The following is a 17,584-nucleotide window of genomic DNA, read 5'->3' on the forward strand; positions in this document are numbered from 1 at the left end:
AGGTAGGAAATACTCTTTTAAAACAAGAATTGGGAAGAAGCTTGTGGTACAACAGCAAAACTACAACAGTGAAGCTATAGTGATTTACAAGCTATCTAAACAGCTTTGGGAAAAAGCTGAGCACTGTAAAGGGTGGGTGTGAAGTATACAAATTTATATGCAGTGGTTTTATATCAGTGGCCATTAGTGGTGATGACAGTATCATCCATTATTGAGACCTAACATGTGCACAGGATTACAATGCAATCCACACAGGTAATCTTATAGCTAGTAAAGTCTAGGGCCAGCACATATTAAATGCACATCAGAGGTCTCTCTCTCAGTCCTACCCCATTATGGATGGAACATTCATAGCTCAATTTAATACATTTCCTCTTCTAACTTCCCCCATCCCTTAACAATATTTTGGATGCTTGCAAATACCAAATTGCAATGACCATTTATGTTGCTGTCTTGATCTTCTGTTACAAATTGCTGCATTAAAAAGAACCCCCATATTTATCTTCTGAAACAGTTCATATGAAAGGTGGCGTTAGTGTCATGGTCTGCAGCATTACACAAGTATAGCATGCAATTGTTCTGTGTCCCACATACCTGATTCTTGTTGCTGTCTATTTCCGCAGACTCTGGTTTCTCCTCTTTCAGTTTCTCCTCTTTAAGATTTTCCTCGTCCCCTTCAGGCGGATCTTCCTCTTGAGGCGGACCTGCTCCTTGAGGCGGACCTGCTCCTTGAGGCGGACCTGCTCCTTGAGGCGGACCTGCTCCTTGAGGCTGACCTGCTCCTTGAGGCTGACCTGCTCCTTGAGGCTGACCTGCTCCTTGAGGCTGACCTTCCCCTTGAGGCTGACCATCTTCGTCCCCTTTAAATTGCTCGTCCCCTTCAGGCTGAGCTTCCCCTTCAGGCCGAGCTTCCTCAAGCACCTTCATCTTTTCACGATGCACCTTTGCACGTCTACTGAAATGCTCATTGTGCTGGGTGAGATGAACACTCAGTTCCATCGTGCTGAGGATCTTGCTGGAGCAGTGGTTGCATTCGTAGGTGGGACTGTGCGAGCGAGTGCTGCCGGGAAGCAATGTGAAATCTAACTTCAGGTCCCGACTGTGGTGGTCCGTGTAATGCATGCAAAGGAGCTCTGGCGTGTTGAATGAGAGCTTGAAACACTTCACACATTTGAAGGGTAGCCATTCACTCTCTCTTCCTTTAGTCATTTCAGTTGTTTCTATACCACTGACCTCGTTCTTTACAACGCATTCTTCCTTGTCATCAGAATAAACAACAGTGAAATAGCCGTTATACTTACTCACGTACTGCTTTCTGGGATAGACTCCAGGGTGTCGCTTCATGTAATGGGATACGAGACCCTTTTTCGTGTAAGTTTGGAATGAGCACAATGAACATTTTTTCTTCTCCACTGCTCTCCTGAGCTCCTCACTCAGGGGCGGAGACTCTGGCTTGGACTCAACAGGAAGGATGAGTTTCTCTGGTTTCTTGCTGATCATTGTTTTGGAGGCAGCTAAGCAATGCGTGTAGTATGAATCGATATCGTGGCGTTTTTGGTAGTGAGCAGCCAGCCCTTTGCGGAGCGGGTGAGTGTACGCACACAAGGCACATCTGAAGATATTGTTCTTACCTTCCGGCTGAGCTCGGACATTGTTGTGCTTATTACGGTAGTGTCTCGCTATGCCCTTTCTGGAGGAGCAGAAGTATTTGCACAGTTGACATTTAAATAAAGTACTAAGATCTGAGCAGCCACTTACAAAGGGAGGAACCACTGGAGGAGAGACCTTTGTTTCTGCTTCAGTTATTGCTTTGACGTTATCTTTATATTCTTCAGAGGTATTTGGTTCCTCAGGTTCCACTGTTTCAGTCATGGAATCAGTGAACATGTCGATGGCTGGCTGCCTGTGATATTTCTCATAGTGGATCTTTAGCTTCTCCAGGGAACCATGTGCATATGGACACAACTTGCACCTGTAGGCACCAAACCCTTGCTTTGGGACTTTCGTCATCTCTTCCAAATCATTGCTCTGCCCATCTGGGAGTTTCTCAGCCTCGTTCATGAAGTCATCAGCAGTGACTTTTATAGAAGGGTGCCGCTTCTGGTAGTGTGTCAGGACGCCATGGATACGCGTATTAACATACGGACAATGTCTACATTTATACAGGGTGCTGGGCTTTTCGTCTTTCTCCAGGGCAAACTCAGCCGCTTTAACTTTTATACCCGGGTGCTTTTTCCCATAGTGGGTTAAAAGACCATGCAAATTGTTATACTCAGACTTACAAATCTTACACTGGTATGGGGACCCACTGGGTATGGAATTGGTGGGGGCGCTGGGAGGAGCATTTATTAGAGAAGGAACCGAGATTTTCAAGGGCATTTCGTCCTCAACCAGATTGGATTCGTGAATGCTGGAAGAATCCAGAGCAGAGTAGTCATGAGCGGTCGGGTTGTTTTGCTCCGATGCGTCTTTTCCTAAGATAATGTCGAGCAGCACAGACTCATCACCGCTGACAGCCCATGGATGCAAGGCTTGATAGTGGTTTGTAATGTCCCAGATTGAGGCAGCTTCAAACACGCAATCTCTGCATTTGTAGTGTTTGAGATCAATGAAGGCAATCTGCGACGGGTTGGCTGAAGGATCAGGACCTGCCCAAAGTTTGCTGGAGATATAAGTGTAATCAACAGGATGTTCTGGGTGCCTCTTTTGGTAGTGTATTAATAATCCACTTGGTTCCTGATGTGAGTAAATACACCATTCACAGTGATATCCAGCAGTCACTACCCCATCTTGAAATGCCCACCGTAGAATAGTTGTGACTGTAGCCTTCACACTCGGGTGCTGTTTCCTCAGGTGCTTTTTCACAGCGTACAGGTAATGCGCTGTGTAGGAGCAATGTCGGCACTTGAAGAATCGCAACTGCTCGCCATCTGGCTCCAGTTGCGTGTTGGCCACTGGCACAGTAACAACAGCCTGGTTGTTCGTTGCCCTCTCGCGCTGGCTTCTCACTGCTGCTGTGTGCTGCCGGACTAGCTCAGCTGTCGCTTTGATGTCGCGATGCTTCTTCCGGTAGTGAATGACCACCCCCTTAACTGTTCGATTCCCGTAATTACAATGCTGGCAAAAGAACATTAGTTCTCCCTCTCCCTTTTCAGCCAATCTTTGCTGAGAACCAAGGTCTCTAGTATCAAAACTGTTCTTGGTCACGTTGCTCAGATGGTTTGCCATTAGTGGCCTTGCAGGTGTAATCTGCAGCTCTTCCATCGTCTTCTTGAGGGCTGGAGTCGGAGGTGCCTGTTTGATGTATTTTGCGGTTACCTTAACCTCCGGATGCCTTTTCTGATAATGGACAAGCACACCGACAACCGAACGGTTGCTATAAACACAATGCTTGCAGTAATACAATTGTTCAAATTCAGCTGGCTGAGGAGTGATTGGAGGGTCATTAGTCGAAGATGCAGAACTCATCTCAACAACATTATGAGCACTGATTGCAGGATTTTGGACAGAAACCACACGCATTGTCTTCTGAATTCGAAAATAGGATGCCTTTTCCTCTGGGTGTTTTCTCTGATAATGGACCAGGACTGAATGCATGTTTGGACTGGAAAATGAACAGACATCGCAACTGTATACCACAGCACTGATCATTGACACCTCTCCTTGTTTAGGGCTCATGTTCTTGGGCGAGTTCATGTTCGAAGGGCTTGAGGGAGCAGCGCGCTGAGACAGCGGGGTGGACGTCCCAATATTCTTCACACCGGAGTTGAGAATTTCTCTCAGAGTCTGGGACTCTGCACTGATCTCGTTGGTTTGCTGGACTACATAACTGGAGAATATCATAGAATTGTTGATCTTCACGGTGGGGTGCATCCTTTGGTAATGAGGCATGAGGCTGCGCACATTCAGGCTCGTATAGGAGCAGAAGCGACACCTGTAGGTCAGGTTGGCTTGATGGAAGTTTAGGATATTCTGAGCTTCAGGATGGAACTGAGCATAATGCTGCCGCAAGTCTTCAAATTCCGCATATTCCACAAAACATTCAAGGCAGCGGTACACTGCACTGTGATCCGTCGGATCCTCGATGTACCTGAAGCTGTATTTAATGTAAGGATGCATTCGCTGATAATGGGTGCTCACACTGCGGGCCACTTTGTTGCTGAAGTTGCAGTGTTTGCAATAGTAAATCTTCCCAGAGTCTTCACCTGCTTCCGAGTTTTCCTGGAAGGTATCCCTATTTTCCATGTTACCCTTTTTGTAAACCGCATTCCCACCCTGCTTGCGTGTTGCACCGTCACATTGCCCCATTGAATTGGAACTGCCATAAAAATCCTCATCGCCAGAAAGAGTCAATTCAATCTCTGCACTGTTGCTAACAGAATAATCCTGTTCCATTGCTCCATAACCATCGCTTCCTTCAACCCACATCTGGTGGCCACTATAAGTGTAATTCCGCATCTCCATCAGATGATCAACTTTCCCTTCCTCATCATCTAGATCACCGTCTACATCCAATTCCACTTCCACGTCCACGTCCTCCTCCTCCTCCTCCTCCTCCTCCTCGGCATCAACTGCAATCACTGATTCCACCTCACTAACTTGTTGGTTGGCCTGGCTGATTTTACTCTGCAAGTTGTTTGCTATCTCATCTATCCTTGTGCGCTTCTTTGCCGGAGACAAGTCCAGCGGACTGTCTGTCACCAACCTTTTGCCTTTCTTAAATAAAAAAGAATTCTTGGATGTCGATCCGAGTATTGAGGTCTGAGTTTTCACAATACCTGGTGATGGGAGAGCTTCAAACTGCGATGCAGTGTCCTGTAATGCATCGGTCGCCTCCTCACTAGCTGCCAGCAAGGCATTGTCGCAGAATGAATGCTTATGCTGCTGGTGTACCCGAAGCCCCTTTAGGGTAACTGTAGAATAGCTGCACATAGTACATTTGTAAGGATATTGCTGTTTAGAATCCACTACTACTGCAGGCTTTTCTCCATTGACCGCTTGGCTCTGATTGGCATCCACAGTCACTACGCTCTCATTCAAGGGAGCAGTGCTGCTATTCTGTAAGCTCACTGTGTCCCATTCTGAGGAATGGGACTGCTTGTGGGCTACTAATTTCTGAGCAGTGGTGCAGGTGAAAGGGCAAAGGTTACACTTGTGGACAATGGTCCGGCCCGACAAATGGATGTTTTCAATGTGGCGCGAGATGCTGCGGCGGTGCATCGTGAGGAATGAGCAGAAGGGGCACTGGAACCTATTCATATACTTCCGGAAGGGAATTCCCTTGGTTTCGAGCAGCTTGGTGTTCCCAATTGTCAACAACTTTTTCCCCGATCCTTCTGAGCTCTGGGATACCAAAGAGTCCATCTCATCGACGTCCTGTTGCTCATCTTCATCAGAACTACTCCGATCGTCACTCAACAAACTGCTGGTTTCCAAACCGGAATTGGGCACATTCAGGTCCCCCATTCCAAAGGAAGGTCTCCCAGTTACCCCAACTTCACCGGGATCAGGAGTAGGTTTGGGCTTCATTTTTGGAAAGGGAAACTTGATTTTAATGGGAGCAAACCTGGTAACAGCAGCAGGAGTCTGCTTCAAAGCAGAACCTCCCAAAGAGCCTTTCAGAGCAGGATACTGAGGCGATTGCATTTCCCTCTCAGTCACCTTCATTGGCAGATAATTAGAATTAGAAGTCTGCTGTGCGTCCTTCTGTTGGGGCTTTGAAGGACTACCGTTTGAGCCTGACTGTTGCTGTCTCAGGGACGAAATGATCTTCACCAAACCCTGAGCTAAAAGATTTCGATGCTTCTTCATCAAATGGTCACACCAGCGTTCTCTCCTGGAGGTGTGGTATCCACACCATTCACAGCAAAAGCTGCCCCTTGACTTGGTCAAGGGTTTCACCTGTGCTTCCAGGATGCTGCGTTCCACCGCATCCATTGGCACATTGCCCATCGTTTCCTGCACCTTCGTGGCAGACCTGTGGCACAGCTTCTGGTGTTTGACAATCCGTGCTCGTCGGGGACTCTTGTAGGTGCAAAACCGGCAGGCGAAGACTTTCCCAAACCCTTCATGCAGGAGGACGTGGTAACTGGAAGGTGCTGGAGGTGGGGCCATATCTGAGGTCTCACCGCCGAATGATGGCCCTTCAACGTGGCCGTGGATCTTTCTAGTGTGTTCACTGAGAAGATTTCTGGATCGAAAGTACCGGACGCAGTATTTGCACTGGAAGAACTTATTAGTAGGTCTCGACTGCTGTTCGACATGATGACTGTACAGAACTGGACTGTTACTGGTGAAACTGGAAGAGCCAGGATGAAAGGAATTTTGTGCTTTAAAAAGAAAAGGATGAATTATCAAAATTTCACTCACGCTATGTTACATGGTAAACTTCAGATCACCAATAAATGCTACTTTAGTTTTCATGGTTCTATTATTCACGGTTAAATCACGAATGACACAGCAGTAGTGCTAATAGGACCTGAAATTGCCCAGACTGAAGTTGGCTGAACAAGAGGATTTGCTTGCACTAACTTTTCAAACAAAGCAATTGTACAGCACAAAAGGAGGCCCTTTGGCCCATCATGCCTCATTGAAAGAGCTATCCAATTAGTCCCACTCCCCTGCTCTTTCCCCCTCAGCCCTGCAAATTTTTTCTTTTCAAGTATTTATTCAATTCCTTTTAGAAAGTTATTATTGAATCTGCTTCCACTGGCCTTTCAGGCAGTGCATTCCAGATCACAACAACTCACTTCAACTTACATACTACACCAGCAATTTTACTATAGCCAAATCGCGTAATTATAAAAATGTGATAAATAAAAACTGCCCTAATGAAACAAAGTCTCCTGTTCTGGCTTTATACTCTTTGCAAAGGACTATTTGATAAGTTGATAGGGTTACATGAAATGAGGCGAGAGGAAGCGAGGCTTGCATCTGCTTCTCTGCTGTAGATGCAACGTAATTCTATTTTTCACCCAGTACTTCAAGTTGTTCTCCACATCAGGCACTTCCAAGTGTTATAAACCTTTAGTTTTGCAGTTAGCCACAATAGGCCACAAACTGCAGACAAATAATTCTGAGGAACATATTCTTTCGTTCCATTAGTGGGGAACTGGTCCCAATGCCCATTAGGAAAGTGTCACTGAATCCCTGCAATTTCTTCCTACATCCCTCCTTAGAAAAGCAGTGCAGTTTTCTCAATCAGCAGTGGCTCAGTGACAGTGCTCTCGCCTCTGCCACAATTAATGAACTACAAAAATTCATTCTGATAGAGGACAAGCTCTACCACTGCATGCAGTACATCGCTGTCGTACAACTTGTGTAGCTGGTAAATCACTAACAAATAGCATGTTACTTCAGAATGCAAGACAAGCAAAAGTATTTCATTTGCCCGGTTACACACAAGCTATTTTGGCAAACAGATTACAATAATTTCTGAGCCGAGCTCAGAGTCAAAAAGAGTTTAATATTCTTTTCTACAGAAGTTTGGGGGTAATTAGATACGGTCTCGGCCACGGATGGCCTCGGTTGTAACATCATTACCTGTTTTGACTACATTTCATTAAATGTAGTGCCTGTGATGACATACACAGCTACACGTACTGCATTGGAACAGTTTAACACAGCTTTTAGCACAGCTCTTTTATGTAACACCCACGATATCAGCTTAGAGAATGTGCATATTAAAAGAACAAATTTAACCTCAAGTTCCTCAAAATATTAATTTAAATCACATCTGAGGCAAAATTATTGAGGGCCTATTAAGCAAAATCACAAAAGGTTATTTGCTAAAGGATTTGGGGAATCAGATATGTTTAAAACATGGCATGACACTGCAGATGGGCTGATAAAATATTTTCTTTTTTTTTTTAAAAAGAAAGCTTATTTTGGTCACATCAATTGCATACACTAGTGTTTTTGGTAGTTTCATGAAAGGAAATTTAGGTGAGTCATCTTTCACAGTTGTGTGATGATCCCAGGCAGCCACGCTGGATTTCCCATTTGTTCTTCAAAAAGGCCACTTTCCAAATTTAAAACTGAAAAATGTCATTGGAGCAGAAAGAAATCTCAACATTAACTGGCAGAGGCCAACCATTTTGTCTGCCAACTTTGTAAGTCTAAAGTACACCAAGTGCAAACAATGCAAGGCACCTGTTGAGTGTGTCATCACGGCTGTGACTTGAAACAATGCACCAATAAATGAACAGATTGCATTTGTACTTATAATTTTTTTTAAAAATCAAACTCACCTGCTGTTTCCACTGGAGAACCAAGTTCAGTCTTCACAGCAGGAAGGCTCACATCAGCTTCAGGATCTTGGGTTGGTGTAACAGATCCAGGTTGACTGGTATCCTCTTCAGCAGCTTCCATATGGGGCAAAAACACAGTATGAACATCCTGGATATGAGCCTTAAGATCATCATAAGTTTCTGCTCGGTAATCGCATCCATCGCACTGCAGGGCCTCCATTACTTTGAAAGTCTTTCAATTAGAGGGATCTGGAACACAATCAAATTAGCATTTTGGTTATAGATTGAAACCAGTTCAAAAGGACAAGATGATGTCAGCTGTGCCCTCTTGCCTCTGAGTCAAAGGGCTGTCAGTTTAAGTCCCACTCCAGAGACAACAACAAAAAAAATCAAGGCTGGCACTCTAATGCAGTAGTGAGGGAGTGCTGCACTGTCAGAGGTACTGTCTTTCGGATGAGACGTTAAACTGATGCCCTGTCTTTCCTCTCAGGTGGACATAAAAAGATCCTGTGACCACCATTTCAAAAAAGAGCAGGGGAGTTCTCCATGGTGTCCTAGCCAATATTTATCCCTCAATCAACTACAGATTATCTGGTCATTATCACATTGCTGTTTGTGGGATCCTGCGGTGAGCAAATTGGCTGGTGTGTTACCTACATTACAACAGCGAAAACACTTCAAACATGCTTATAGGCTGTAAAGCATTTTGGGGCTTCCTGAGGTCATGAAAGGCATTATACAAATGCAAGACTTCCTTTTTAATAAAAGAATATCATTGTTGGTCAGAATAAACAACCTTGAATGTAAAGGAATGTTCAAAGAGCTTCACAGATGCTTATCCCACAGAGAAAATGGCTCAATGCTGTCCAGCAGACTTACTTAGCACATCATTTCCTAAATTACAACAGTGACTCCACTTGAAAAGTACTTTACTGACTGTAAAGCGCTTTGGGTCATCCTGTGATCACAAAAGGTGCAACTCTTTTTTTGCCAATTATGTACATATTATAAAACACATGTTGGTGTGCATCAGTTCCACTTACCCCAGTGATTCCTATCTGCTTAGTTTCTTTAACCATAGAATCATAGAAAGTTTATGGGACAGAAAGAGGACATTTGGCCCATCATGTCTGCGCCAGCCAAAAATGAGCCTCTCAGTCTAATTCCACCTTCCAGCATTTGGGCTGTAGCTCCACAGGTTATGGCACTTGAGGTGCATATCCAGACACTTTTGAATGAGTTGAGGGTTTCTGCCTCAACTTTTTTTATATTCATTCATGGGATGTGGGCAACGCTGGCCAGGCCAGCATTTATTGCCCATCCCTAATTGCCCTCGAGAAGGTGGTGGTGAGCTGCCTTCTTGAACCGCTGCAGTCCATTTGGGGTAGGTACACACACAGTGCTGTTAGGAAGGGAGTTCCAGGATTTTGATCCAGCGACAGTGAAGGTATGGCAAGATAGTTCCAAGTCAGGATGGTGTGTGACTTGGAGGGGAACTTGCAGGTGGTGGTGTTCCCATGTATTTGCTGCCCTTGTCCTTCGAGATGGTAGAGCTTGCGGGTTTGGAAGGTGCTGTCTAAGGCGCCTTGGTGCATCTTGTAGATGGTACACACTGCTGCCACTGTGCGTCGGTGGTGGAGGGAGTGAATGTTGGTCGATGGGGTGCCAATCAAGCGGGCATCTTTGTCCTGGATGGTGTCGAGCTTCTTGAGTGTTGTTGGAGCTGCACCCATCCAGGCAAGTGGAGAGTATTCCATCACACTCCTGATTTGTGCCTTGTCGATGGTGGACAGGCTTTGGGGAGTCAGGATTCCTAGCCTCTGACCTGCTCTTGTAGCCACGGTATTTATATGGCTACTCCAGTTCAGTTTCTGGTCAATGGTAGTCCCGAGGATGTTGATAGTCGGGGATTCAGCGATGTTAATGCTGCTGAATGTCAAGGGGAGATGGCTAGATTCTCTCTTGTTGGAGATGGTCATTGCCTGGCACTTGTGTGGCGCGAATGTTACTTGCCACTTATCAGCACAAGCCTGAATATTGTCCAGGTCTTGCTGCATTTCTACACGGACTGCTTCAGTATCCGAGGAGTCATGAATGGTGCTGAACATTGTGCAATCATCCGCGAACATCCCCACTTCTGACCTTATGATTGAAGGAAGGTCATTGATGAAGCAGCTGAAGATGATTGGGCCGAGGACACTACCCTGAGGAACTCCTGCAGTGATGTCCTGGAGTTCAGATGATTGACCTCCAACAACCACAACCATCTTCCTTTGTGCTAGGTATGACTCCAGCCAGCGGAGGGTTTTTCCCCTGATTCCCATTGACCTCAGTTTTGCTAGGGCTCCTTGATGCCATACTCGGTCAAATGCTGCCTTGATGTCAAGGGCAGTCACTCTCAGCTCACCTCGTGAATTCAGCCCTTTTGTCCATGTTTGAACCAAGGCTGTAATGAGGTCAGGAGCTGAGTGGCCCAGGCGGAACCCAAACTGAGCATCACTGAGCAGGTTATTGCTAAGCAAGTGCCGCTTGTTGACACTGTTGATGACACCTTCCAACACTTTACTGATGGTAGAGAGTAGGCTGATGGGGCGGTAATTGGCCGGGTTGGACTTGTCCTGCTTTTTGTCTACAGGACATACCTGGGCAATTTTCCACATTGCAGGGTAGATGCCAGTGTTGTAGCTGTACTGGAACAGCTTGGCTAGGGGCGCAGCAAGTTCTGGAGCACAGATCTTCAGTACTATTGCCAGAATATTGTCAGGGCCCATAGCTTTTGCAGTATCCAGTGCCTTCAGTCGTTTCTTGATATCACGCGGAGTGAATCGAATTGGCTGAAGTCTGGCATCTGTGATGCTGGGGACTTCAGGAGGCAGTGATGGATCATCAACTCAGCACTTCTGGCTGAAGATTGTTGTAAATGCTTCAGCCTTATCTTTCGCACTGATGTGCAGGGCTCCCCCATCATTGAGGATGGGGATATTTGTGGAGCCACCTCCTCCAGTTAGTTGTTTAATTGTCCACCAACATTAACGGCTGGATGTGGCAGGACTGCAGAGCTTGGATCTGATCTGTTGATTATGGGAACGCTTAGCTCTGTCTATCGCATGCTGCTTAAGCAGTTTGGCACGCAGATAGTCCTGTGTTGCAGCTTCACCAGGTTGACACCTCATTTTGAGGTGTGCCTGGTGCTGATCCTGGCATGCCCTCCTGCACTCTTCATTGAACCAGGGTTGGTCTCCTGGCTTGATGGTAATGGTAGAGTGGGGGATATGCCGGGCCATGAGGTTACAGATTGTGGTTGAGTACAATTCTGCTGCTGCTGCTGATGGCTCACAACGCCTCATGGATGCCCAGTTTTGCATTGCTAGATCTGTTCGAAATCTATCCCATTTAGCACGGTGATAGCGCCACACAACACGATGGACGGTATCCTCAATGTGAAGGCGGGACTTCGTCTCCCCAAGGACTGTGCGGTGGTCACTCCTATCAATAGTCATGGACAGAAGCATCTGCAGCAGGCAGATTGGTGAGGACGAGGTCAAGTGTGTTTTTCCCTCGTGTTGGTTCCCCCACCACCTGCTGCAGACCCAGTCTAGTAGCTATGTCCTTTAGGACTCAGCCAGCTCGGTCAGTAGTGGTGCTACCGAGCCACTCTTGGTGATGGACATTGAGGTCCCCCGCCCAGAGTACATTTTTTCCCTTGCCACCCTCAGTGCTTCCTCCAAGTGGTATTCAACATGGTGGAGTACTGATTCATCAGCTGAGGGAGGGTGGTAAGTGGTAATCAGGAGGTGGTTACCTTGCCGATGTTTGACCTGATGCCATGAGACTTCATGGGGTCCAGAGTCAATGTTGAGGACTCCCAGGGCAATTCCCTCCCTACTGTATACTACAGTGCTGCCACCTCTGCTGGGTCTGTCCTGCCGGTGGGACAGGACATACCCAGGGATAGTGATTGCAGTGTCTGGGACATAGTTTGTAAGGTATGATTCCGTGAGTATGACTATGTCAGGCTGTTGCTTGACTAGTCTGTGGGACAGCTCTCCCAACTTTGGTACAAGCCCCCAGATGTTGGTCAGGAAGACTTTGCAGGGTCGACAGGACTGGGGTTTTCCGTTGTCGTTTCCGGTGCCTCGGAAACTATCCTTTCAGGCAGTGAGTTCCAGACCCCCACCACCCTCTGGTGCAAATATTTTCCCTCATCTCCTCTAATCTTTCTACCAATTATTTAAATCTGTGCCCCCTAGTCACTGACCTCTCTGCTAATGCAAATAGGCCCTTCACATCCACTCTATCCGGGCACATCACAATTTTGTACATTTCAATCAGATCTCCTCAGCCTGTCCAATCTTTCCTCATAGCTGCAATTTTCCAGTCCCGGCAACATCCTTATAAATCTCCCTTGTACCCTCTCTAGTGCAATTACAACCTTTCTCTAAGGAGGTGACCAGAACTGCACACAGTACTCAAGTTGTGGCCTAACCAATGATCTATACAGTTCCAGCATAACCTCCATGCTCATATAATCTATACCTCAGCTAATAAAGGAAAGGATTCCATATGCCTTCTTAACCACCTTATCGATCTGTCCTGTTACCTACAGGGATCTGCGAATATTCACTCCAAGGTCACTCACTTCCTCTCCATCTCTCCGTATTCTCCCATTAATCGTGTATTCCTTTGCCTTGTTTGACCTCCTCCTTGCTATCTACCACACAGCCAATCTTTGTGTTGTCTGCAAACTTTTTGATCATGCCCCCTGCATTTATATCCAAATCGTTAATCAGAAAAAGCAGGGAACCCAGTACTGAGGCCTGTGGAATGCAACTGGAAACAGCCCTCCAGTCGCAAAAACACCCGTCAACAATTACCCTTGGTTTCCTGCCACTGAGCCAAATTTGTATTCGCCTTGCTACATTTCCCTGGATCCCATGGGTTTTTTTTTTAAAACCAGTCTGTCATGTGGGACCTTGTCAAAAGCCTTGCTAAAATCCATGTCGACCACATCAACTGCACTACCTTCATCTATCTTCCTTGTTTAATTTTAATTTACATTTAATTTTGACTTCCCTGCTTAAATCATTGAGTTCCAATTCACAAAGCGACCATTCTTTCACACCACTATTTTTAAAAGTATAACATTAGACTGCTCATTTCAGGAGTCTGTTTGAATTTCCATGTTATCAACAACGACAACACTGCATTTATATAGCACCTTTAATGTAGTAAAACATTCCAAGGCACTTCACAGCAGTGATCAAACAAAACTTGATACCAAGCCACATAAGGTGATACAAGGACAGGTGAGTAAAAGCTTGGTCAAAGAGGTAGGTTTTAAGGAGCGTCTTAAAGGAGGAGCGAGGAGGAGGGGTTTAGGCAGGGAACTGCAGAGCTGAGGGTCTCAGCAGCTGAGGACATGGCCAGCAATGGTGGGACAAAAGAAATAGGAGAGGAGTTTATCACCTCAAATTGCTCCCACCACTTGTGGCTACCTCTATTTCATTCCGGAGTTCGGAAGGTCACAAACATGTAATTTATTGATTCTCCTCCCCTACCCTCCCTCAGTTCAAATCCATGCAGTAATTGAAATTTCAAATACACACTTTACTTCATTCCTTGGAACAACACTTCAACCCATGCATCTATCCTGTGATAATTGAGTAACCATGACAGGTTTATTACTGCTTATATATGCAAATGCAATAAATCTAGAATTCCACACCAGAATGTCTCATTTTCGTAAATACAACCTACTTTATCGTTTATAATGGGTTTCAGCAAACTGCAGTTCTATCGCAGTCTGAAACGAAATTCTAAAATGAAGCTTAGCTTGCCAAGTGAGTTGGTTTATTAGAAGAGAAACAGAGAATGATACAGTATAGGAGGAGGCCATGTGGTCCATCATGTCTGTGTTGGCTCTTTGAAAGAGCGATCCAATTAGTCCCACTCTCCTGCTCTTTCCCCACAACCTTGCAAATTTTCCCATTTCAACTATTTATCCAATTCCCTTTTGAAAGTTGACACTTATTCTGCTTCCACCGCCCTGTCAGACAGCACATTCCAGATCACAATAACTCATGACGAAAAAAAAAATTTTCATCTCCCCTCTGGTTCTTTTGCCAATTGCCTTAACCCTGTGTCCTCTGGTTACTGACCCTCCTGCCAGTGGAAACAGTTTCTCCATATTTACTGTACCATAGCCCTTCATGATTTTGAAAACCTCTATCAAATCTCCACTCTAAGGAGAACAACCTCAACTATTATTTCAAACATACATTTCTCATGCCATCCAAGTCTCAATTTTAGAGCAGCAATTCTGATCAGCAGACAGCTCCAGGACTGCAAGAATGCTGTGTGCCCACAAATAGTCTTCAGCCAGCCAATCAGAACTTTACATTACCCGTGCCTACAATGTATGATGTAACAATAGAAATCAAGTGTTTTTGTTTCAATTTGTCTGTATTAAAATTGACATGTCCTGCCATCGCTCCAATGGAGAGAGATTTGGCTGTGCTGATTCGCAATCCGATCTTCTGATCGGAGACACCATGAGGTGGTGTTGCAGCCTCTGGCCAAAGGATGGCAATGTAAGCAACTTATCCACCTTGAAGATAAATTCCAGTCAACCATTTTGGTTTTCCCAATTGCCAGGTCAGTATTTAAGTTTTAACCATGGGGAATACCTTTGTTTTGAATGTTCTTTTAGGCTTCCCCCATCCTTACAGATTAACTTCAGTCACACCCCACGACCTCTCTGCCCTCTCACCCGGATGTGCGAATCAAAGCTCTCCCCGCCCCGATGCTCCTCCAACCTTTGTTGTCTTGGCAGCCTTGTAACAGTTCCCTTCTTCTGCCAATCCCAGGCCTCCACCCACTGTTACCTTCCATCTTTGCCCAGGCCCCAGACAGCCACCCTTGTCTATGCCTCCTAGGAACAGGAGGAAATCATTTAGCCCCTTGAGCCAGTTCCACCATTCAGTAAGATCATGGCTGATCTGTGACCTAACTCCCATTTACCTGCCTTTGTCCCATATCCCTTAATACCTTCGACTAACAAAAATCTTTCAATCCCAGTTTTAAAACTAACAATTGATCTTGCACAGTTGCCATTTGTGGAAGAGGGTTCCAAACTTTTAACACCCTTTGCATGAAAAAGTGTTTCCTAATTTCACTCCTGAAAGATCGGGCTCTAATTTTTTAAGACTATAGCCCCTTGTCCTAGATTCCTCAACCAGCTGAAATAGTTTCTCCCAATTTACGCTTTAAATATCTGGCCTCAGACTGCGACTCTTGCCTCTTCTTGCACTTTCATCATCTACTCTTACTGCTGTTAACCTCAGGCCTCTGCACCTCCAAGGAGCATGTTCAATGTCACAGGCCATTTACTAGTTTCCGAAAACACTCTTTCCATTTGTGCATTTTTTTAGAAAATTGATTCTAGGAATGTGGGCATTGCTAGCAAGGCCAGCATTTATTGTCCACCTCCGGTTGTCCTGTTTTTGATGGAAATGAGTCACTGAGAGGACATTTAAGCATCAGTCAACCACGTCGTGGGTCTGGAGTCACATATAGGCCAGGCAAGGGCAGCAGGTTTCCTTCCATAAAGGATATTAGTCAACCAGATGAGTTTTTGAGCTTTAGGGTCACTGTTACCGATATCAGTGTTTTTTATTTGGAGATCTTTGAAGCTGAATTCAAATTCTCAAACTGCCCTAGTGCGATTTGATCTCACGTTCTCTGGAATATCAGTACAGCTATACAATTGCTACACTATGATAACCCCCCATACCATGAACTTGTGAAAGAATATCTTGTTCCCGAAGTTACAAGACACAACATGAAACAACAGTTAGAACCCCTTTCTTGCTCCGATGATCAAAGTAGATATAAATTATAAAGGCTTTACTTGTGTATGCACTTCCTGTCCATGACACGTCATATGATGCACAATGTCGAATGCAAATTTGTCACGGGGAGGGGGTGGGGGGGGGGGGGGGGGAAGATGTGAAGGAGAAAACTAAATTGAGACAATCACATGAGTAGGAACTCATTCAGCATTTACTGATTTTTCACACTTGCACTTTAGCAGCACAATATTACATCAGGGTCGGGTTTCCGCTAGTTAAAACCTCTCACATTTTCTGCGATCTGTCACCCTGGGTCATTCGGCTGGATCGGGTGCTGCCTCCAACTCAAACACTGCAATATTTTGCCAATAGGGCTGGTTCAGGAAGGCTCTTCAAATTGTGCTCAGTTTCTTACAGGCACATAGGCACAAGGAGACACGTTTCAAATATCTTTTTGTATCAAAAAATATTTCATTTACTGAGAAACTGACTTGTGCATACCAATGAAACTATGAAATGGTTCGGTATAGTTTGTGTTTTGAGTTATTTTCAGTGACTTAAAATCAGTTTACTCATGGGGTGGAGAACTGATTAAAAATGATTTCTTGGTGATAAACCCATTTTCAGCTGTATTAATCAAACTGCATCAGGTTACCACTCTTAAATACATCTAGGAATATTTTTAAATGGAAATAAATAATTACATTCTGTAACGTTGCCCAATTGTGCTGCCTCATGGAAGATGTCACGTTTGCAATTATGCTAATCAATTTTAGTGGAAACTTGGTGCACCTATAACCAGCATAATTTCAAGCATGTTCTGGGTGCAATTTTGCTGTTGTGCCCAAAGCAGAAAGTCTACCTCCAGTGTGTCTTTCCCACGACTGCTACCCCTGACTGATCCTGAGCAATGCCATGGGCGGTTGGCATATATTATGTTGAGACCCAAGTGCAAACTGCAGTCACGCTTGTTAAAAGCCAATAATAAAAAAGAATTTTACATAATTTCCAACGTAAAGAGAAAGTTCTCTCTCCCGGAAACAGAAAATACTTCAAATTGTCTTCAGGCCTCAAATACATATGTCAAAAAAAAAGCCAAGCCTGACCTCTAATTGACCTGGGTATCTGCCAAGAACAATTAGCCTCTAATTGAGGCAGGAAGACAGTAATTACACCTTATAATCTTAAAGGGACAGAACTTGTGTTACACACAGCTGTAATTTTACAGCAGATTGATATACTGATGAGCAATGCACCGTGGTGCTCCTGACTTTTTAAAAACAACAACCTGTATAGGACACCAAGTTTGTGAACAGTCTTGTTGAGCCTCAAACATTGGCCAGAACAGAGATTGCGTTGGGAACCGAAGACAATGCTTTGGTCTTCCCAATGTTTAACTTGAAGAAATTTCTGCTCATTCAGTACTGAATGTTCTATTCCAGAAAGCTTGTTGTTGAAGGATTATGCTGGAGCCAATCTTACTCA

The 17,584-nt window shown here is 45.0% G+C and overlaps 1 protein-coding gene across 3 annotated transcripts in view; it reads right to left on the bottom strand.

Annotated features, from left to right (window-relative positions):
- Positions 1 to 17,584, bottom strand: part of znf462 (zinc finger protein 462) — a 103,861-nt gene that overhangs the window by 36,519 nt on the left and 49,758 nt on the right. For all 3 annotated transcript variants that reach the window (XM_068030531.1, XM_068030533.1, XM_068030532.1), the window contains exons 3-4: positions 8,250 to 8,498; positions 595 to 6,329 (exon numbers count right to left, since the gene is read on the bottom strand). In XM_068030531.1, the coding sequence (XP_067886632.1) occupies positions 595 to 6,329; positions 8,250 to 8,469 (5,955 nt within the window). In that variant the 5' untranslated portion in view covers positions 8,470 to 8,498. The remainder of the gene's footprint in view (positions 1 to 594; positions 6,330 to 8,249; positions 8,499 to 17,584) is intronic.

Source organism: Heterodontus francisci, chromosome 4 (assembly GCF_036365525.1).
Source record: "Heterodontus francisci isolate sHetFra1 chromosome 4, sHetFra1.hap1, whole genome shotgun sequence".
Classification (NCBI taxonomy): Eukaryota; Metazoa; Chordata; class Chondrichthyes; order Heterodontiformes; family Heterodontidae; genus Heterodontus; species Heterodontus francisci.